At 41.7% G+C, this 17,914-nt stretch overlaps 1 protein-coding gene across 1 annotated transcript in view; it reads right to left on the bottom strand.

The window, feature by feature from the left end:
- CDH16 (cadherin 16) overlaps window positions 1-17,914 on the bottom strand; it is a 67,051-nt gene that overhangs the window by 38,541 nt on the left and 10,596 nt on the right. Inside the window, exons 3-8 of the mRNA XM_032803760.1 lie at window positions 16,799-16,895; window positions 13,705-13,853; window positions 11,587-11,725; window positions 7,683-7,841; window positions 3,724-3,920; window positions 1,215-1,340 (exon numbers count right to left, since the gene is read on the bottom strand). Of these exons, the coding sequence (XP_032659651.1) occupies window positions 1,215-1,340; window positions 3,724-3,920; window positions 7,683-7,841; window positions 11,587-11,725; window positions 13,705-13,853; window positions 16,799-16,895 (867 nt within the window). The remainder of the gene's footprint in view (window positions 1-1,214; window positions 1,341-3,723; window positions 3,921-7,682; window positions 7,842-11,586; window positions 11,726-13,704; window positions 13,854-16,798; window positions 16,896-17,914) is intronic.

Here is a 17,914-nt window from a genome sequence, read left to right as displayed (position 1 = left end):
CTTTCCAGGGATAAGAATCTAGAGTTTGAAGGTAAAACTTGTCTATTTTCTACCATCAGTGATGCTTTAGAAACCCAAATGCCAGCTTGCAGGCTTTCCAACTATTTGGAAGGCCCAGGCCTCCTGCTGTAAATACTAGGGCCATATGTTCCCTTAATACAGAAAAATCAGCAGACTCTGTTCTGAATAATCCCCTTGCCAAAGAGTGACCTGGCATTGTGGTCAGGACACTGCCTCCTATCTACATGTAGACTAAAACTGTGCAGACAATAGTGTCCAAATCCTTGAGTCCAGCCATATTCCATTTGGCTCAGTATCCGCACTCAAACACCACATGATACCGCAGCTGACTGCTGGGAGCAAATTCAGAAGGGACCCCAAAGGCCAGTTACAGCCAGGAATTTCTTGAGAATAGTAGTGCTCCAGCCAGGCCCCCCTTGGCTCAGGAATGCCCCCATACAGCCATCTATACTCTCTATCCCAGCTGGGGACTCTGTGCACAACATAGGCCAAAATCTCTCTGTTCTTCTCAGTGGGCCAAGCCTGAGGTCCTTACTCAAACCTCATTCAGGTAAATAAATGTCCGTTGATAGTAATGACATTCACCAGAACCACTACTGAATACAATCTGGCTGAAGATCTTAAGATTTAGCCCACTGGGAACAACTACATGAACAAGCAGAGGCCAGAGTGATACTGGCCTACAAAGACAGACCGTATTAATGCACTCCATTGTATTTGGATGAAAAAAAAACAAAATACTGGCTTATTTATATTTGGCAGTTTGCTGAAGGTGGAGTCTAAAGATGCTAGGGGTGCACTGGTGTAAACAATAGCAGAGTCTATCACTAATAGTCTGGGGGATAGGGAACTGTAGGTTTAACTCCTGGCTCAACCACAGACTTCCTATATGAATTTGGGCAAGTCGCTTAATCTAGTCCATGCCTTATTTCCCTATCTATCTGTAAAATGGGGATAATAGTACTTCCCTACCTCCCAGTGATGACGGCTATATAAGTACATAAATAGAACCATGCAACTAGAATCTATCTAACTTTAAGATTCTGTTTCACATACATGCAGGTTTGTTAATGAAGAAGTATCTAGTGAATTTTCTCGTTAGTCAAATCTTCAAGTGCTAATTAAGGGTCGGGTACTGAAACTTCGGACTTATTCAGCTAAACTCCCTAACTGATCGCTATATTCATACGTACCCCTGCTTGGCTTTCTCTGTCCAGTGCTCGTGTCACATAGATATTCCCTTCTAGGTCAATTGAAAAAAGGCCTTGAGGGAAGCTCCCCGTCAGATAGTAATGGATTTCTCTGCTGTTCCAGTTAACCTGGAATCAAGGGGACAGACAGCCACAAAAATGACAAGTACTCCAAATTTCACAAGAAATGGCAATAAAATAGGAAAGGCTCCAACTCCAGAATGTGCACCAATGAAACAAGTTGGTGGTCTCAGTTCAGTCCTAGTGGACAAGAGATCACTCATAGTCACTATCACAATGATCACTAATGGCACATTTGTTGGCAGTCTGAGAAGCGAAACAAGAGATTGACTATACGTAGAAATGAACTGCCTTTTCACCCTATAGGTCTTCCGTTCAGATCATATTGGCAGAGCAGCATGAGGTTGTTTCCACAGTTTCCCTGTTTGATGGATAAATGGAGGCAGTTGATCTCTGGAGTTACCAGTCCAGCACCTTTCTTTAAAATTATGTTCATTTTTTAAAAGACAGTCATGGGAGTATGTAACAAGCAGCATTGCTCTGATACCTAGACAATGTGTAGTATCTGTCTTTAAAGCAGCTGTGGTTTGAAATCATGCCATGATACTTTGCTATAAGAGATTTTAAAAACAATTTATATTATCTGTAAGTGCTGTATAGATATAGTCTGCTGGCTACAGCATGGTTCTGGGAATCAAGAGAACTGGGCTGTATCCTCAATACTGTCAGATTATCGTATGGCCGTTGGCATGTCACTCAGGGCCTGATTTTTCAAGGCTGAGCAGCTCCCGTTGACTTTAATTAGATTTATGAGTCTTCATCACCTGTAAAAATCAGGTCTTCCCTAGCCCCTCTGCCTCTGTTACTGTGAAATAGGCAGTAGTTGCCTACCTGCCCTTTGGAGTGCTGCAAGGCTTAAATACTTAATGTTTGTAAGTGTGCTTTGAGATCCTTCACTGACAAGCACTATAAGATCATGTCATTGTTAATCAGGCTGCAGACGAGATGGCAAATGTCCACTGTACCCCAATCAATGTTTATACCCACTAAATTTGAATGGCTATTAATGCTTTGATCACTGGATGCTAAAAATAACTGAAATTCTTATAAAACTTTGGGACAGGTTTCCTTGTTTTACTGTGGTATAATCTGTACATCCTCTCAAGCCAAAGCAAAATCAAATCAGCAAAAGATTTGCCTGGCATCCTTTAGCAGACTGAAAGTTAAATCACTTCAGATTGATTTAAATCCAAAATTAAATTACTAGGGCTAAAAAGATCTGCAATATTATACCAGCAAAAAGTGATAAACAGTCTTAGGCCAGATATTATAAGGGAAAGTGGACAAGCAAACTCAGAGCAATTTTTTACTGTTGCCATAGAAATGTTGTAGCTACAAACACTTTTGTTTAGACTGCACAGCCCTGGTAAAATATTACCTGTCAGTTGTTTTTACAAGTATAAACCCTTTCAGCTCCATGGGTGCAGAACAGTTCCTAACAAGGAGAAAGTGGAATGGTAACTCTTATAAACGGGATGTGTGTAATGCTTCATCAAGTCTGAAAATAACAGGGGAGAAGCCATTATGGAGGCTGTATTCTAATTTAAACATCCATTTATTTATGCTAGCACTAATGTTTCTTGGATGACTTTGTTTAGATTTCATGCTTAACCAATATGACTCTATTCCCAAACTATGTACATGGAGTTGTGTGCCTGAAAGCTCCCTTACTGCATTTCTTGACTAGCCACCAGAGGAGAGTAGGAGAGACAGTGCAGTCTGTGAGCAGTGTTTAAAATAAGAATGTTATTTTAAGCAACCTTTTTTTTTTTTTTTTTACACTCTTCATCTGTTCATTCCTGAGGGATTCCCTTCAGAGTTCCAGTAAACAGAACCACAGCAGGTTTCTGTCCATACATTACACAGCAACGGTGCTGCATTTCTGGAACTGCTGGAATGAGGAGAGCTTTAAAGAAATCAGGCAGGTTTGGCTGAAGAAAGTTGGGAAATCCAACAGTGATATCAGCTATTGTGTGTGTAGGGGTATGAATGGCGAACACTGGTGTTGAGCTTTGACACTTTGATAAATAGCTATGGCAATCTGAAAAACCAGTGGGTGTTTAATACTATGGCATGGATGAAGCACACATCCATCAGTCATCACTTTAAGATCACAGAACAAGAATTCTTTTCAGTACTCCTAATTAAACTCAGCCTGCTGGTTTTACTTTGGCTTTTTAGCTTTTTGACCGCAACAGTCCTTTCATAAGGAAGCTACACTCCATGGCTGCAGTCTGCAAGTGCACGTGTAAGTAATATTATTGAGTTCATTGGGGCTATTCATATACCCAAGGTTGCTCACATGCATAAGAGTTTGTAGGATCAAAGCCTATCCTACTAATGCAGGAGAGTGCTCAGAAATAGTTCTAAGGAGTGTGATGTTAATTCAGCCAAGTAACATGAATTTGAAAAATCTGCTTCCTTGACTCACCTTTGAAATCTTCTTTGGATAAGTTACATTTAGGTGTTCCTGAAGGAGAACGGGACTTGGGGTTATCCAGGTGTTCTCCACAACTGCAATTTCAACGTTCGCTAATACACGATATCCCAAAGACTGATTTGCTAGGTCTTTAACCTCCACAACTAGTTTATAATTGCTGACCTGGGATGAATCTAGCAAAGAGCTACCTGCAAATACAGAGAATCGTGTCAAATACATTTTTATATCCTTTAGCAGGAACATGAAAACTGGACAGGGGGACATGAAAACTGCCTCCCTCTTCTTTGTTAGGTTAGGCCAAACAATTAGGCCAGTTAGTTTGCAGTAGGGGTCAGGGATTCTGTGACTTCCTATATTCCTCTTCCCCCCCCACCCCATGACTCAGAGAACAGTAACATCAGCTTTGCCATTCCCACAAAGTCAGGGGTAGAAGTGCCACCTCTGCTTCCCCTGCAGGTGATAAGTGGTAAGCACATTGTATTCCTGATATAATCTTATGTCACTGGTAGTGGTGGGATATTTTCTGTTAAATCTTCTCTCAAAGGTGATTTCTGCTGCTGAAAGTCACAGGAAGCAGACTGTAGAAGAACCTGCCAAGGGATGAAGGTGATGCGTTTGGACTCCCTGGGGAGGGATGTAGCAAGGGGGTAGGTGAAAGGGAAAAATGAAAGTGGAGCCAGGGAAGAATTCAAGGTGAATCACCCATTCTGCTCAGGACCGGACTTTGAGCTGAATTTGCCATCACTTACCTGCAATGTGTTCCACAAATTTCCCAGATTTCCCATGACATACTAACTGTGCTGTCTGCGATGTAGCACATGACTTCATCCCATTGCAGAAAGTCAGGGTATAGGGCTTCCAGTGGCTCTCATTAGGACTATCCTGTTCCCGCTCATTAGGGCCTATTCACCCAATTCTGCCACATCTTTAGCTGTATTGGGTCCTAGGCTCTTTGGCCCCCACCATCCATTGGTGTGATGTTGGCTGTTCACACTCTAGTGCTGAAGGGGGTTGATGCCAGTTTGCTTCATGCAGACCAACAGCTTTGTGGGAGAATAACTTCAGGATGTTTCTCACTATAGTGCAGCTCTGGCTGGGACATGTCACACGCTTCCCCCGTTACTCTTCCTTAACCAAAAACTACCATTCCCTTCTTCCCTAATTCTTGTCACGCACCCACACTCCAGATCTGAACCCATCTGTTATTACCTTACCACCACCCCAATGTATGTGCAAATGAGTCCCCCTTGCTGGGATGGCAGCAAAGTATGGAGCAGGTTATGGGGAGGAGACATTCACACATTGACTCTTGGGCCTTTTAGTAGGGGCTGGCTTTGCACAGGCCCCCAGATTTACTTTAGACAGCCCTTCCCACCCTACAGCTCTGTCGAGTTGGAGAGGAGGGTCTAAACCCACAAGTGATCCCAACCAAAACCAGCCAATACTCGAAAGGGCTGCCCCTGAGAGCTTGAGTGAAGCAGGATGTGAATCCAAGAAGCAGTACCGGTAAGGTTCCTGGGGAAAGGCAGAGGCAGCATTTTGTCTGACACCAGAGACGCTAAGGCAGGGATCTCAAACTCCAATCACCACGAGGGCCACATGAGGATTAGTACATTGGCCCAAGGGCCACATCACTGACACCTTTTCATATAAAGATACAAAATCCCCACCCCCTGTACCCACTCCACCCCTTCCATGAGGCCCCGCCCCTGCCCTACCTCTTCCCACCCCTTCCCCAAAGTCCCCACCTCAATTCCGCCCCCTCCCTGCCCCATTCCAACTCCTTCCCCAAATCAGAGCTCAGACATAAGTGAAGCAAACAAATCTCCATGGTTGGTCTCTGTTTCCTGATTGCGCCTGACCTTTAGCTTTTATCTAAGATGCAGACAAGAGCTCTCCTAAGGGATGACTGACCACTCACTATTTTTCAAGACAGAGCTTGAACTTCAGTCGCATGGAAACACTTAGAGCTACTATCTCAGCCTTGAGCTTGCTTTCAAGTGCACGTTACATACAGTAGCCGCTCCTATCTAGCATTTAAAAATGTAAAAATAAAAGTAATAAGTAAAACCAGGGCCTGGTTTTCAGACCTAGGTCTTGCATTTGCACACCTAAATTGTGTGCATTCACTGCACTAATGCAGTAATGCCATGCACAAACAACCAGCTCTTGTAGCTTTAAAAGCAGTTATGATGCAGTGCAACACACACATTTGCACATGTTGTTGAAACAATTGTACCTTTTCTCATGCAGACCTCTTTAAATCATGCCGCACTATCTCTTCCTCATTTTTGTTGTTTTCTACTTGCTGCTCTATTTATTCCTGTATTTTTGAGGAAATTTTACTCTATAATAACCTATCTTCATACTTTAATATCATGGAAATAGTCTCTTTAGTTAGGCAGTATTCTACAACACAGGGCAGTTAGAAAAGAAGGGAAAGTCTAAGGCAGCAGGACCTGCTAAGAGTAATATCCACTGAAACCCACACAAGAAGATTCCTTCTTCATCTGTTCTAGCATGGGATGAAAAAGCTCTAAAGATGAGTATTCTGTTGTGGGGGAGCAGCAGACATTTAACCTATTAAGGACTTCTCTTTGCCAACATTTAATATTATTCTATTTTCTTCTAGGCTTTTTACAAGAGTTATTTTTCTCTTAAGCCATTTGGTTCTCTACTCCCCATTGATATCAAATAATAGGTTAGGCACAATTTGTGCCATGAATCTAATTATGGGTTTAAAAAAGCTGTAAAGATTGATTTAATCCCCGCTCCATTTGTATTGACTTAATTTAGCTGCACTTTCCTGATTTTTCTGACTGTTACATTCACATGGGCTCGGTCTTTGTAGCCTCTTTCATCCAGTTCACGACAACTGCTGGTATGTGCACAAAGTGAATTTCTAAAGGACTGTTCATTGCACTACAAAACCACGACTACAGCATGTCATTACCAGCCATATAGTATGTGGGTGTACACAAAGCATCTGGCTGTATTTTACAAGGGTAACAATGTTTAAGTGCCCAGCTGTATTTTATAAACTGCAGCTTCAGAAAAATCTAATACAAAATAAAACCTGGTTCCCTGCAGAAAGGATTTTAATCACAAACCAGGTAGAAATCTGTGTGATTAAATAGTTTCCTACAGTACGGCAATATAACTGGTGGCACAGTCGAAAGGCAACGGGAAACCAAGAGCAGGGACTCCATCCAGGATGACAGACAATCTACTCAACTTGGAGGTTATGATGAAGTGGTACTAAAATGAGAAATGGGATGGGATTAGATTGGCACTATTTAGATGATTTAATAATCTGAATCAGAGTCCTGGTTGAGACTCTTGGAAGGTGCTTCCCTTCTTTGTCAAAGATATGGGGAGTTCTTGGAAATGTAATATATAAAAATTTAACAAGGAGTTTCATCATGGAGTGGATATTGCACTCTGTTACTTTTCCATTGTGTAGAAATTTTACTATCCAGAAGCCTGATCAGCGGACTGAGGTTAGGTCTACCCTAGAGAAAGGAGTCAACCTAAGATACGCAACTTCAGCTACGCGACCACTGTTGACTGCTGCCACTCCTCCGTCGACTCTGCTTTCGCCTCTCGCCCCGGTGGAGTTCCAGAGTTGATGGCAGAGCGATCAGAGATTGATTTTATGATGTCTACACTAGACGCGATAAATCAGTCCCCAATAGATCGATAACTACCCGCCAATCCGGCGGGTAGTATAGACATACCCTATGTTACATGTGAAATAGACTATGCAATGAGACTTTCCAGTCTATTAGTACATAAACAATGTAGATGTCAGCTCTCACAAGGAGTGCCTGCTTGCTTTCCATGGGTATGCACACAAAAGGAGGCAACTGACCTCGGGCCCTTCAACCTTAAGGACCAGAATTATTCAGACACTTCAGTACAAAGGACAAAGCTACCCAGCGTTATCTTACCTTCTGCAGATAATGAAATAGCCCCTGTCCTTGAATCTACCTGGAACATATTCTCTAAGGGTTGGCTTGGAGTCTGAGTGAGGATTGTATACCGTAGATCAGCATTTGGTGTAGAAGGGTCATCCAGGTCAATAGCACTGACCCGCATGAAAGACGTTCCTGGGTTTAGAAAGATCACAGATTGGGTTTGGTGGCACAATGGTTTATGTAAAAAAAACATTTTAATTCAACATGAAAAATGCTTTCTGTCACAGAATTTCAATTCTCCTTCCTTAACTTGAATCTTCCCATCTAGAATCAGTTTAACTGTGTAGTGACTATAGGGATTTTATATGTGATTTTTTTTTTTTCATGTGAAGGTGACAGCGTAAGTATAGTGTGTGTAACTTCCCCTCAGTTGCTTTATTTAACCTAGCTTTGTGTATTCACGCTAGTATGCTAGTTTCTTTTGTAAAATTACATCAATTAACATTTTAAATCCCATGGATCCTTCAGCTGGCTACCATACATGAGCTGAAATAATAAATGCTTTGCAGTTATGTAGCACTTTCTGCGCAAGGCACTTGGAGTCCTGTACAACCAATGAGTTAAACCTCACAACATTCCTTATGATCCTTGTTTTACAGGTTCCATGTTTCCAGCCCTCACTGTAGTTGGTGTTTTTCTTAAAGCACCGACTCCTGGAAGCATTTAATCAGGTGAGGCTCTCAGCTTTCAGTGGGGGAAAAAGTAAATGTCTAGCTTGCATGGTGGCAGAAAAAAGTTTGAGAAGGTGACCTAAGTGCACTGTAAAGGCTCAGAAACTGGAAGGCAAATATACTCCCCCCCCCAGTATTATTATTATTTATTTTATTTTTAATCTCATGATTTTTAAGACAATCTCATATTTTTGAGGCCTGATTCAAGAACACCAGAGCTGACTGTCTTTAAGAGGTGGTCAGAGTAGAGCCAAGTTCTGCCCTGGTTTTACCCCTTGTGTAAGTGGGGTAAGACAGAAAGTGGAGAGCAGGAATTGGTTCATGGATTATACAATCAGTATTCATTATGTGCTGCTGTCACACTGTCATCACAGTCATTTGGCGGGTTAACAAACACAGACAGTCCCAAGCACCTGCCCACTGACCTAGTTCCCTTCATTCCTGAATAAGCCATAATGATGGTCCAATAATGTCTTTAAGGATCATTCCTGGGGATGAGCGGTATGAACTATCAGACTCAATACTTCTGCTATGTTCCTGTTACCATGTGGTGGGGGAAACTATAGTTGCATAAGGGTTAACAGTTGGACTAATACAAACTGGAAAATAGAATTAGGAAAATGCTGTTAGGTTAAATGCCAGTAACGCATTCAGATTGCAGTAGTATAGTTCTCTCCCTGTTTTCCTCAGTTTTTGTGACAAATTGTAGCAAATGACAAGTACCCATTAAAACTCATTTAGTCTTCACACTGTGAAACCTGTTACTGCAGCATGAGATTGCTTCCATGTCTCACGCAATCATATGGAAATACACTCCAAACTTTTTATAGCATTCTACAATACAAAGAATGCTCTTGTCAAGAACCCCCTCCTGGGATATGATACAAAGCAGCACAACCAAAGCAACCCAAATGAATGCATTGAGGAAGCTGTCACACTAAAGGCAACTACAGATTTCAGACAAAGAAATTGTATTATTAATTAAGGGCCTTATTCTCCTCTTATTTACACCTGCTTTACAGCAATATAAGCCAGTGGAGTTCAATGGAGCTACATCTGATTTTCAGTAGTGTAAGTACCACTGCCTCTTACCTCGTGTCCTGACTGACACCTGTATTAGCATAAAATGCCACCTTGCGTAGATGGGAGCTTTTTATACCTCCTTTCCTCTCACTTTGGAGGGGGTGAAATCAGTAGACACCCACCCCAGTGTTTAACCTAGACCCTCATAGGGTATGCTAGGCAAGGATAAGCAGTGTTTTTTAAAAGGTGCTTGCCAACATGTTTTAAAACTTTCTTGTAGATAGGACAAGATGTGTTTTAACACACATTAACAGACAGAAGTGACCCATGAACTCCCCTCTAGGATTCACCTTAACTGGCTAACATTAAAATACAACTTGCCTGTCACCACTTGAAGCTTAAAATGTGATTTTATTTTTTTTTAATCTTCTCAAGACTTATCCTAATGCACTGAGGAGCCAGAAGTGTAAGTTCAAATAGGGTGGGGGTTACCCCTACTTAGACCTCTTTGGCCTTGGTAGAGTGGATGCAGGTAGTGCTAAGCAGGGCCAGCTCCAGGCACCAGTGAAGGAAGCAGGTGCTTGGGGCGGCCAATAGAAAGGAGCAGCATGTCCGGGTCTTTGGCGGCACTTCAGTGGCGAGTCCCTCAGTCCCTCTCTTCCTGTTTGAGCTGCTGCCGAAGTGCTGCCGAAGAGGGAGAGAGAGAGTGAAGGACCTGCCGCCAAATTGCTGCCGAAGAATGAAGTGGCACAATTGAGCCGCCGCCAAAGTGCCGCAGATCGGCTGTGGGTTTTTTAGTTTTTTGGTTGTTTTTTTTTTTCTTCACCACTTGGGATGGCAAAAAAGCTGGTGCTAAGGGAGTCTGTTAGTGTAACGGGAACTCACTTACACATCTTTTCTAATCTTGGCCCTCTCTATGGTACTGGGTGAGCAATTCAGGCCTAAGTGTTCAGAAGTGTCCACTAATGTTGGATACCTCAGTTCAAGGTGCCCAATTTGAGACACTTATCCACTGTGCCTTGGTTTCACTCAGCTCTTCCACAGGGGCATTGTGAGGTTTAATGATTGCGAAGCACGTTGAGATCATCAGTTGAGAGGCTGTAAGTGCAAAGTACCTCAACATCTACTACAAGATATCACAGCTCATGAGATGTCTCAGAGCAACTTGTATGTACTCAGTGGAGATGCTGAGCCAAGGTGGGGTTACACTGGTATATCTGAGATGTGAGTTTGGCCCTTTGTCATAGAATCATAGAAATTTAGGGCTAGAAGGGACTTCATGAGGTCATCTAGTCCAGCCCCTTGTCATCTCATGCCATCATGACATATTGCTTGGAAGATACCTCATTTCACTCAGGTGCCTGACTTTTGGCGGGAGTAAATTTTCAGGAAACCTTTCTCGGTGTTTGATAGCGTAGATCACATTCAAATGTCTTTGTTGACATGAAGAGTTAGATTCACAGGCAGATTAATCTGAAGATTTAACCATGTCAAACTTTCTGACTCCCTATAGGAAAGCCCTGAAATTACTTTGGGTTCCATTTTAAAAACACTGTCTTTATGACTTTATGCTCAGCTAGGCAATAACGTTTGTTGTTCAAAAATATGTTGTGAATTTTATCTATAAAACTAATGATAGAACAGTCTAGCTTCTAAGATAGGCTCCTTTTAGCCTGCTTATCTCCTCCCTGACATTTCACTACTGAGCATCAGTGATCAGGAAGCTTTGTACTGACATCTGAAAGCAGCTACACAGCAGCCGTGTGCAAAAGGCTATGGAACAAGCAATCACATGGTTTCTATATTTTCTCTCTTGTTTACTGCATATATATTGGCCAAATGGCAAATAAAAAGAACGTGCTAATCCCAAAGAGAAAGGCACTCAGCTTCTCACATCCACACATATGGTTATGGTTATCTCTGAGGAGGCAAGCCATTTTGTACTTGTTCATTTTCCCTCTAGCCCACTCGTCCTCAGAGAGCAGATAATCTCTTGAGTTGTTTCCAATATAAACATGATACAATTTATATAAATGGACGGATGGTCTTAAAAATGAAACATTTCATCAAATGTACCAAGATTATCATACACAGTATATAAAGACCTTGGCATGAGTTAAGTGGTGGAGGAAAGTAAAAATGAAATACATCTTTATAGAAAGGAGTCAAGAAGTCACTGTTACCTTGCTTTGTCCCTTTGCTAAGAATTCCAGAGAACATATCCTCGGTCAAGACTGGCATGTTGTCATTTTCATCTTTTACTGCTATTGTTATGGTTACAGGGTTAAAAACCAGCTGCTTGTCTTCATCTTCTACAGTCACCTGATTTTAAAAGAACATGTATTTCAACAGTGCTCATTTGCACATGCTGCCTTTTAAGGTTAGTGTGAGGGTATGTGTACTATTTCTGTAAATCTAGAACGTGAAGCTAAGAGGGAGGGGTGCTGAGGAAGGTTCTAGGTAGAAGCATTGGGAAACTAGACTAGGTTTAGGGATAACTTATTTAAAGTTTATAATTATATTTAAAGTTCCTTGTTCAGTGTTAGAAGAAAGTTTGTGATTCTTTACTGTTGTCACATGACAGTAAGATTAATATATCCTGTGTATACGCCAGCCAGCTGTGATTTCTTAGTGACAAATGTGCTGCTCATTGTGGCCACCTCTAACTTCACTGCAAAAGTGGGGACTTGACCCAAATCCTCCTGCACTGAAGGCACAGGCTACTAGCCCTTGAACTGATGGAGAATCACCATTAGCTGTTAGCAGTATGGGGTCTATGACACTCAGCCCAGTTCTCATTCTATCCAGTAGAGGGAAATACTCAAAATTCAGAAGAAAGAAACAAAACATAACATGGAGGTTTATATGATAAAGAATGGTGACCTCTGGCTCAGGCCCCACCTGGCCTCAGTGCTGAAATAGATAATATGCCTCTGGAGGCTGTGGGAAGAGGTTGATCGGAGACAGCTCCTGTACTTCTTTTTGTGAGGATGCAGTTGGTCCCCAGCCGATGCAGAAGGGGAAGGAGAGCACGGCCTTGCCTTCAGTCCACACTCTCCAGGCCTTTCAGGGTGTTTTACACCACTGTCACTAGTGCTAACAGCCCCTCAGGAAGCATAAGTTAGGGGACTGTGGTTGTCCCTGACCAGGTGAACAATGGGAGGGAGTTCCTTGTACCGTCTTCTGCACCCAGACAGGGCTAGCCACAATCTGGCCCCGTGGGTTGTCCAGAAAGAAGGCTGTGTGGACAGACATTCCAATATCTGTATTTAAATTGCATTCCCATTTCATTTGCAGAAAACAGCCCACCTCTTTTACTGCTGGGCAGTCTATTGAAATGATTGTCTATCTTCAGCTTGTCACAAATACACAACAACAACATCATCAAACCCATGCATGGGGAAAAGTACATTCTCTGCCCTACAGAAAAAAGCTCATGCATCAGCCACAGTGGGAGGAGGTCTCTGGATCAGGGTTGAGACCATTAGAACAGCAGTGAGGGATGTTAGATACTTATGATGAATCTGAAGGATAAATAGAAACTCGTGTTAGGAATAGGTACTGTGCCTTTAAGAGCAGAGCACATGTTAGAGAGAAGGGGATTGGGCAAGGAAGAACCAGCTGGAAGCAGTCCGGGTGGTTTCTTAGAAAAGGCTAGATGTGGTGCTCAGCTACTGTAACTCCTGTAGAATTCAGTGGAAGTTGTCAGTTCTAAATAGGTGCTCAGGAAACCTCCAGATCTGGCCCAAGCTGCTGTAAAAGGTGGTACAAAGTAAACTCAATGTGCCAGTAATAAGAGTATTAATGCACAGTGCACTAATGCAGTTTTGTACGGCTCAGTGTGTAAACAGGACTCTGTACATAAGCTTTACTTTGTGTAAATGCTGAATCAACTGGAGCAGACTAGATCTAATGCATTTAGTCTGTAAACCTTGGATTCAGAGAAGAGTGACAGACCTCCATGGAGTCAAAAACGAGGAAGACACACTCTCCGCCCCAAGCCCGGGGCCATTAGTTATTAAATTCAAATGAGGGTACCTAAATGAATGGCCGAAATGATTTCAGAGGGGCTGAGAGCACCCATAGCTTTTCTGTTGATTTCCATGGGAGTTTGCCAGTGTAAGGACTGAATAAAAGCTGAAGGAAGATCTTAGGAGTTGGTCCTTGAGTTTTTTCCTTTTGGTATCTGGCAATATTTACTTCCAACAGAACAAATGACAATGGCATTAGACAGCTGGAGTGGGGGGCTGAAGTAGGGCAGTCAGATGAGATGGGGCTTGTGCCATCGGAGTGTGCCGTACCTGAAGAGTGTAGAAAGCTTGTTTCTCCCGGTCCAGGGGTCTACTGACGTAGAGAATGCCAGACTCTGGATCTATTCCAAATAGACCTTCTTCATTTCCAGCCAACTGAATGTCAGCCTCCCCATTGAGCGTGATGTTTATCTGAAGTTGGAAATCAGGTAATTAAGGGAGTATGTTAGTGCAAAGCAAAAGGGGAGAAAACATTTTACTCCTAATAGATGCATCTTATTTGCCATTTGGGGCTTCACAGCTACTAATGCTCAAAGCGCAATGCCTGCCATTTGTAAGGGCTGGCCACGAAGGGCCATTAATTCTTCTTGGTTCTTGCTCAGATTCAATGGATACTAATGTGAAATCACCACTAGGCATGGCCCAAACAGCACAACACATCTGTGGAGTAGGCAGAAGTTGGGGAGCTCTTGAGATTTGTCATCCGGAAGTGACATTTGTCTCTGGGAGAGGTAGAATCCCCAGGTTCCACTTTCAAAATGGGAGGCTATGGTGAGCCAGCAAGTAGGAGAGCAGAGGGGCATACTGGGGAATGATGCAAATGAAGGAGGCTCCGCTCTTCTGATGGGAGCTCTTATGTGGGCCAACACTTGACATGTATCCAGCAATGGCCTTCCCCACCATGGACCCAGAGAAATCCTCATTTGCAAATCCATATAGTCAGGTGGGGATTCTGGCTGACGATGTTAAACAGTTGCATAGTTTTAAAATAATATTTGTTTCTAATTACTTTTGCTTTTGGGCTCCTGTTCCATTACTACTACAAATTCTTATTCTTTAGATAGAGCTGCATGTGCACATGGCACTTTGCAACAGCTGATCTGTGTCAAATAAACAAATCTCTGTCTCAAGAAGAACAATAATACTTAGCTCTTATATAGCACTTTTCATCCAGGGATCTCAAAATGCAGGGCTTAAAATCTAAAGGTACAAGCAAGCACAAAACACAGACAAACACAGAGTGGTGTCCGGTCATTAAGGGCCCATTCTTTCTATATATACTCAGGCAAAATATCCAGTGACTGTACTGGACATTTTGCCTAAGTAGGAAATTCAGGATTAGCTTGAATGCTTCAAGAAACAAGTACATTTTGTAAGTTATTTTCAAGGAGGAGGCATCTTGACACACAATAAGATACTGAGTTTATTATTCTCTAATTATTCTGATAAAAATTGAGGGGCAGATTTGCAGTCTTCAAAAATGTGCCTACAAATATTTGCAAGTATATCCATTTGCGTGCCTAAAATTTGAATTTGCACACACAACTGGACAGTTGTGCACTCAGACAGCCCCGTGACCATTACATGTTGCACATGCAAGGCTTATTTTTTCAGGTCCCTTGAAAATATGGCCCTTAATATTTTTATTTTAAAAAATGTCTCTGTCCCTGGCATCAATCCATGTGCCAATGTACTTAGAAGGTACCACCTCTGGAAAGTGATACTTGTGTTACTATCGACAAAGTAGTTCTGACACCAAAGAGTCAGGCCTGGAAATACCCATATTTTTGTGCTAATACTGTCTTTATCTTTACTGACTATCAAAGCTGACTTTAAAGCATCCGATTTGGTGGTGCAGAGAACAGCAGCTATAAAATGGCAGTGATCTGCTTGAAGTCATTTTAAGTACACACTGAGTCACAGAAAACACTTATTAAATGGCAGATGGTGCTTGTGACTATGAAATAAAATGATGCTTTACTTGCTATTCTAACAGAGATCAATTATTGAATTCAAACAGGTTGTTATGAATTTAAAAAAATGCAACTATCAGTGATGGTTATTGATCCTGTTTTGTTTCAGTAATGTGCTCTCTGACTTTTGTGTTAAAATGACTTAGCTTTTTACTTTCTTATACAGGTTTACGTTTTCCCCATTTCTAGAGAATGACTTTTTAGAATCCATTAATCAGAAGAATATCTGTATGGCATGGGATTATTTAAAATACACATTTAACCTGAGTGACCACCGTAAATGGTGTTCACTTACAGATTTGGGTCAGCATTTTTTATTTTCATCAAACATTATGGAAAGACCACATTTAAATGGATAGACTGGATCTGCCCTATATTTCTGTGAAGATTAAGGGGATGGGCCTAGAAAACTGAAACATTTTGGGTACAAATCGAAAAATTTCTATTGGAAATGCCAGTGAGGTGCCTTATAGAGTTTTAGTTTCAGTCCCTCGTGCCCTCATCCTTCTCTGTGGACTGGGTTCTCCAGACAAACATTTCCTGTGATGCACCATGGCCAAGAAATCCTATGATATTCAGCTGGCTGTGGTTCAAGAAGAGGGAAGACTATGGTGCATTATGGGAGACATAGTGCGGCTAGGGACCCCAGCCCAGATAGGAGAATGAGATTATGAGGCATCTGGACTAAAACTCCTATGTCCAGCAGCAATTTCAGTATGTAGTCCAGCAGCAATTTCAAATCAAAATTTTCAGCTTCCAACCCCTTGTTTTTTAGTTGAAACATTTTCAGTTTTACATTTTGCTAAAAATTCAGATATTTCCATAGGAAATTTCAACAATTTTTTTTCATAAAATTAACAACAAAAAATAGAAAATTTCAATTATTGAGTTCTCAACTCTTCAGGCAAATTAAGATAAATCGAATTCACATTGAACTCCCAACTTCAAACCACTTCACTAACACAAGACATGGCTGAAATAGTTAATCCCTATGGAGCAAAAAAAACATTGCCAAAACAAATGTATTCAATTCAATATATTTTTATATGATGACAACAGCTGGCTCCTGTGTTTCCTGGATACTAGCACTTTGAGGATGGAAGAGAGCTACTAGGGATTAGAAAGCAGACAGAAAAAGAGTTAAATTGACTTTTTTATATATAGCAAAAAGGTCCTATTATACAATGGCCCATTGATAGGGCATAGTAGTCTGACTCTCCTCTCCAAAACTGGCATGAGTCCGTTAATTTTGGTGGAGATACTCCAGATTTTCACCAGTGAAGATGAGGATCAGGCCAATGAAATCTTGATTAGGTCTTTAGCTGAAGTCTAAAGTATTTGAACATTTGTCACCTTGTTGGTTGTATGAAACCGTATTTAAATTCCTACCTTCTTCAGATACAGTGGGAATGAACCACCATAATTTTCAGGTACCTCAATGTGTTCTTTGCTGCTGGTGGGATATATTGCAGACAACACTGGGAAAACCTGTGGAGGAGGATTTAGCCTCTTAGTTTTGTCAAAAGCAAATGAAAAATATTTCTTAATTTTTTTTTTTTCCTGGCAACATGTCCCTTGCTTCAAGATCATGGACCAGATTCTGATCTCATTGACACTAATGTGACTCCATAGAATATCAAGGTTGAAAGGGACCTCAGGAGGTCATCTAGTCTAACCCCTTGCTCAAAGCAGGACCAATCCCCAAACAGATTTTTACCCCAGTTTCCCTAAATGGTCCCCTTAAGGATTGAACTCATAACCCTAGGTTTAGGAGGCCAATGTTCAAACCACTGAGCTATCCCTTCCCCAAGTTAGTGGAGTTACTCTGGATTTACACCAGTGTAAAGAGATTAGTATGGGGTTCAGTGTCCTCAGACTTTTCCTACTGAGAATAAATGTATATGCAGTGTCTGTAAGGTGTTACTTTAATCTGTCTCTGCTCAGATAAGAGATGTGGAGCTGATACAGAAATGCCAATCATTTTGCTATGAGTTAACAAACTAAATAGACCATCCTATTACATATCCATCTTCCTTTATGGTCACTGTCAGAAGCCTGACACAGAACAGCTAGTCTCAGCCAAGGTTCAACCGTTTCTAGCAGCAAATAGGCTAAGGTAGTAGGTCCTCATATAGGACCTGATTTTGAAAGGTGCTGAGTGCCCACAACTTCCACTGAAATCAGTGGAGCTGCGTGCTCTCATCACCTCTTAGTACAGTATTAGCTTTTGGTCATTGTGATCCTAGCTCCCTAGCCTGACAACAAGACCAGAAATGGCTCCTCTCCCCCGTCCCCTGCCCTTAAAGTGATAGCTTGCAATGGCTACACTGTCCTCAATATACCACAATAAATGTTTTGGAGACCTCTTCTTTGTCAGAGCTGTCAGCTATCATGATGAATACAATGCCTAGATTGACAGATGTCAGAGTAGCCTTATACACTACTTTTCCTTTATTGTATTTTATAGACTTCATGGATTCCATCTTATATAAAATGCAAAACAGGAA

The sequence above is a fragment of the Chelonoidis abingdonii genome, chromosome 19 (genome assembly GCF_003597395.2).
Source record: "Chelonoidis abingdonii isolate Lonesome George chromosome 19, CheloAbing_2.0, whole genome shotgun sequence".
Taxonomy (NCBI): domain Eukaryota; kingdom Metazoa; phylum Chordata; order Testudines; family Testudinidae; genus Chelonoidis; species Chelonoidis abingdonii.
The sequence above is the reverse complement of the archived record's forward strand: the minus strand, read 5'-3'. Positions and strand labels throughout refer to the sequence as shown.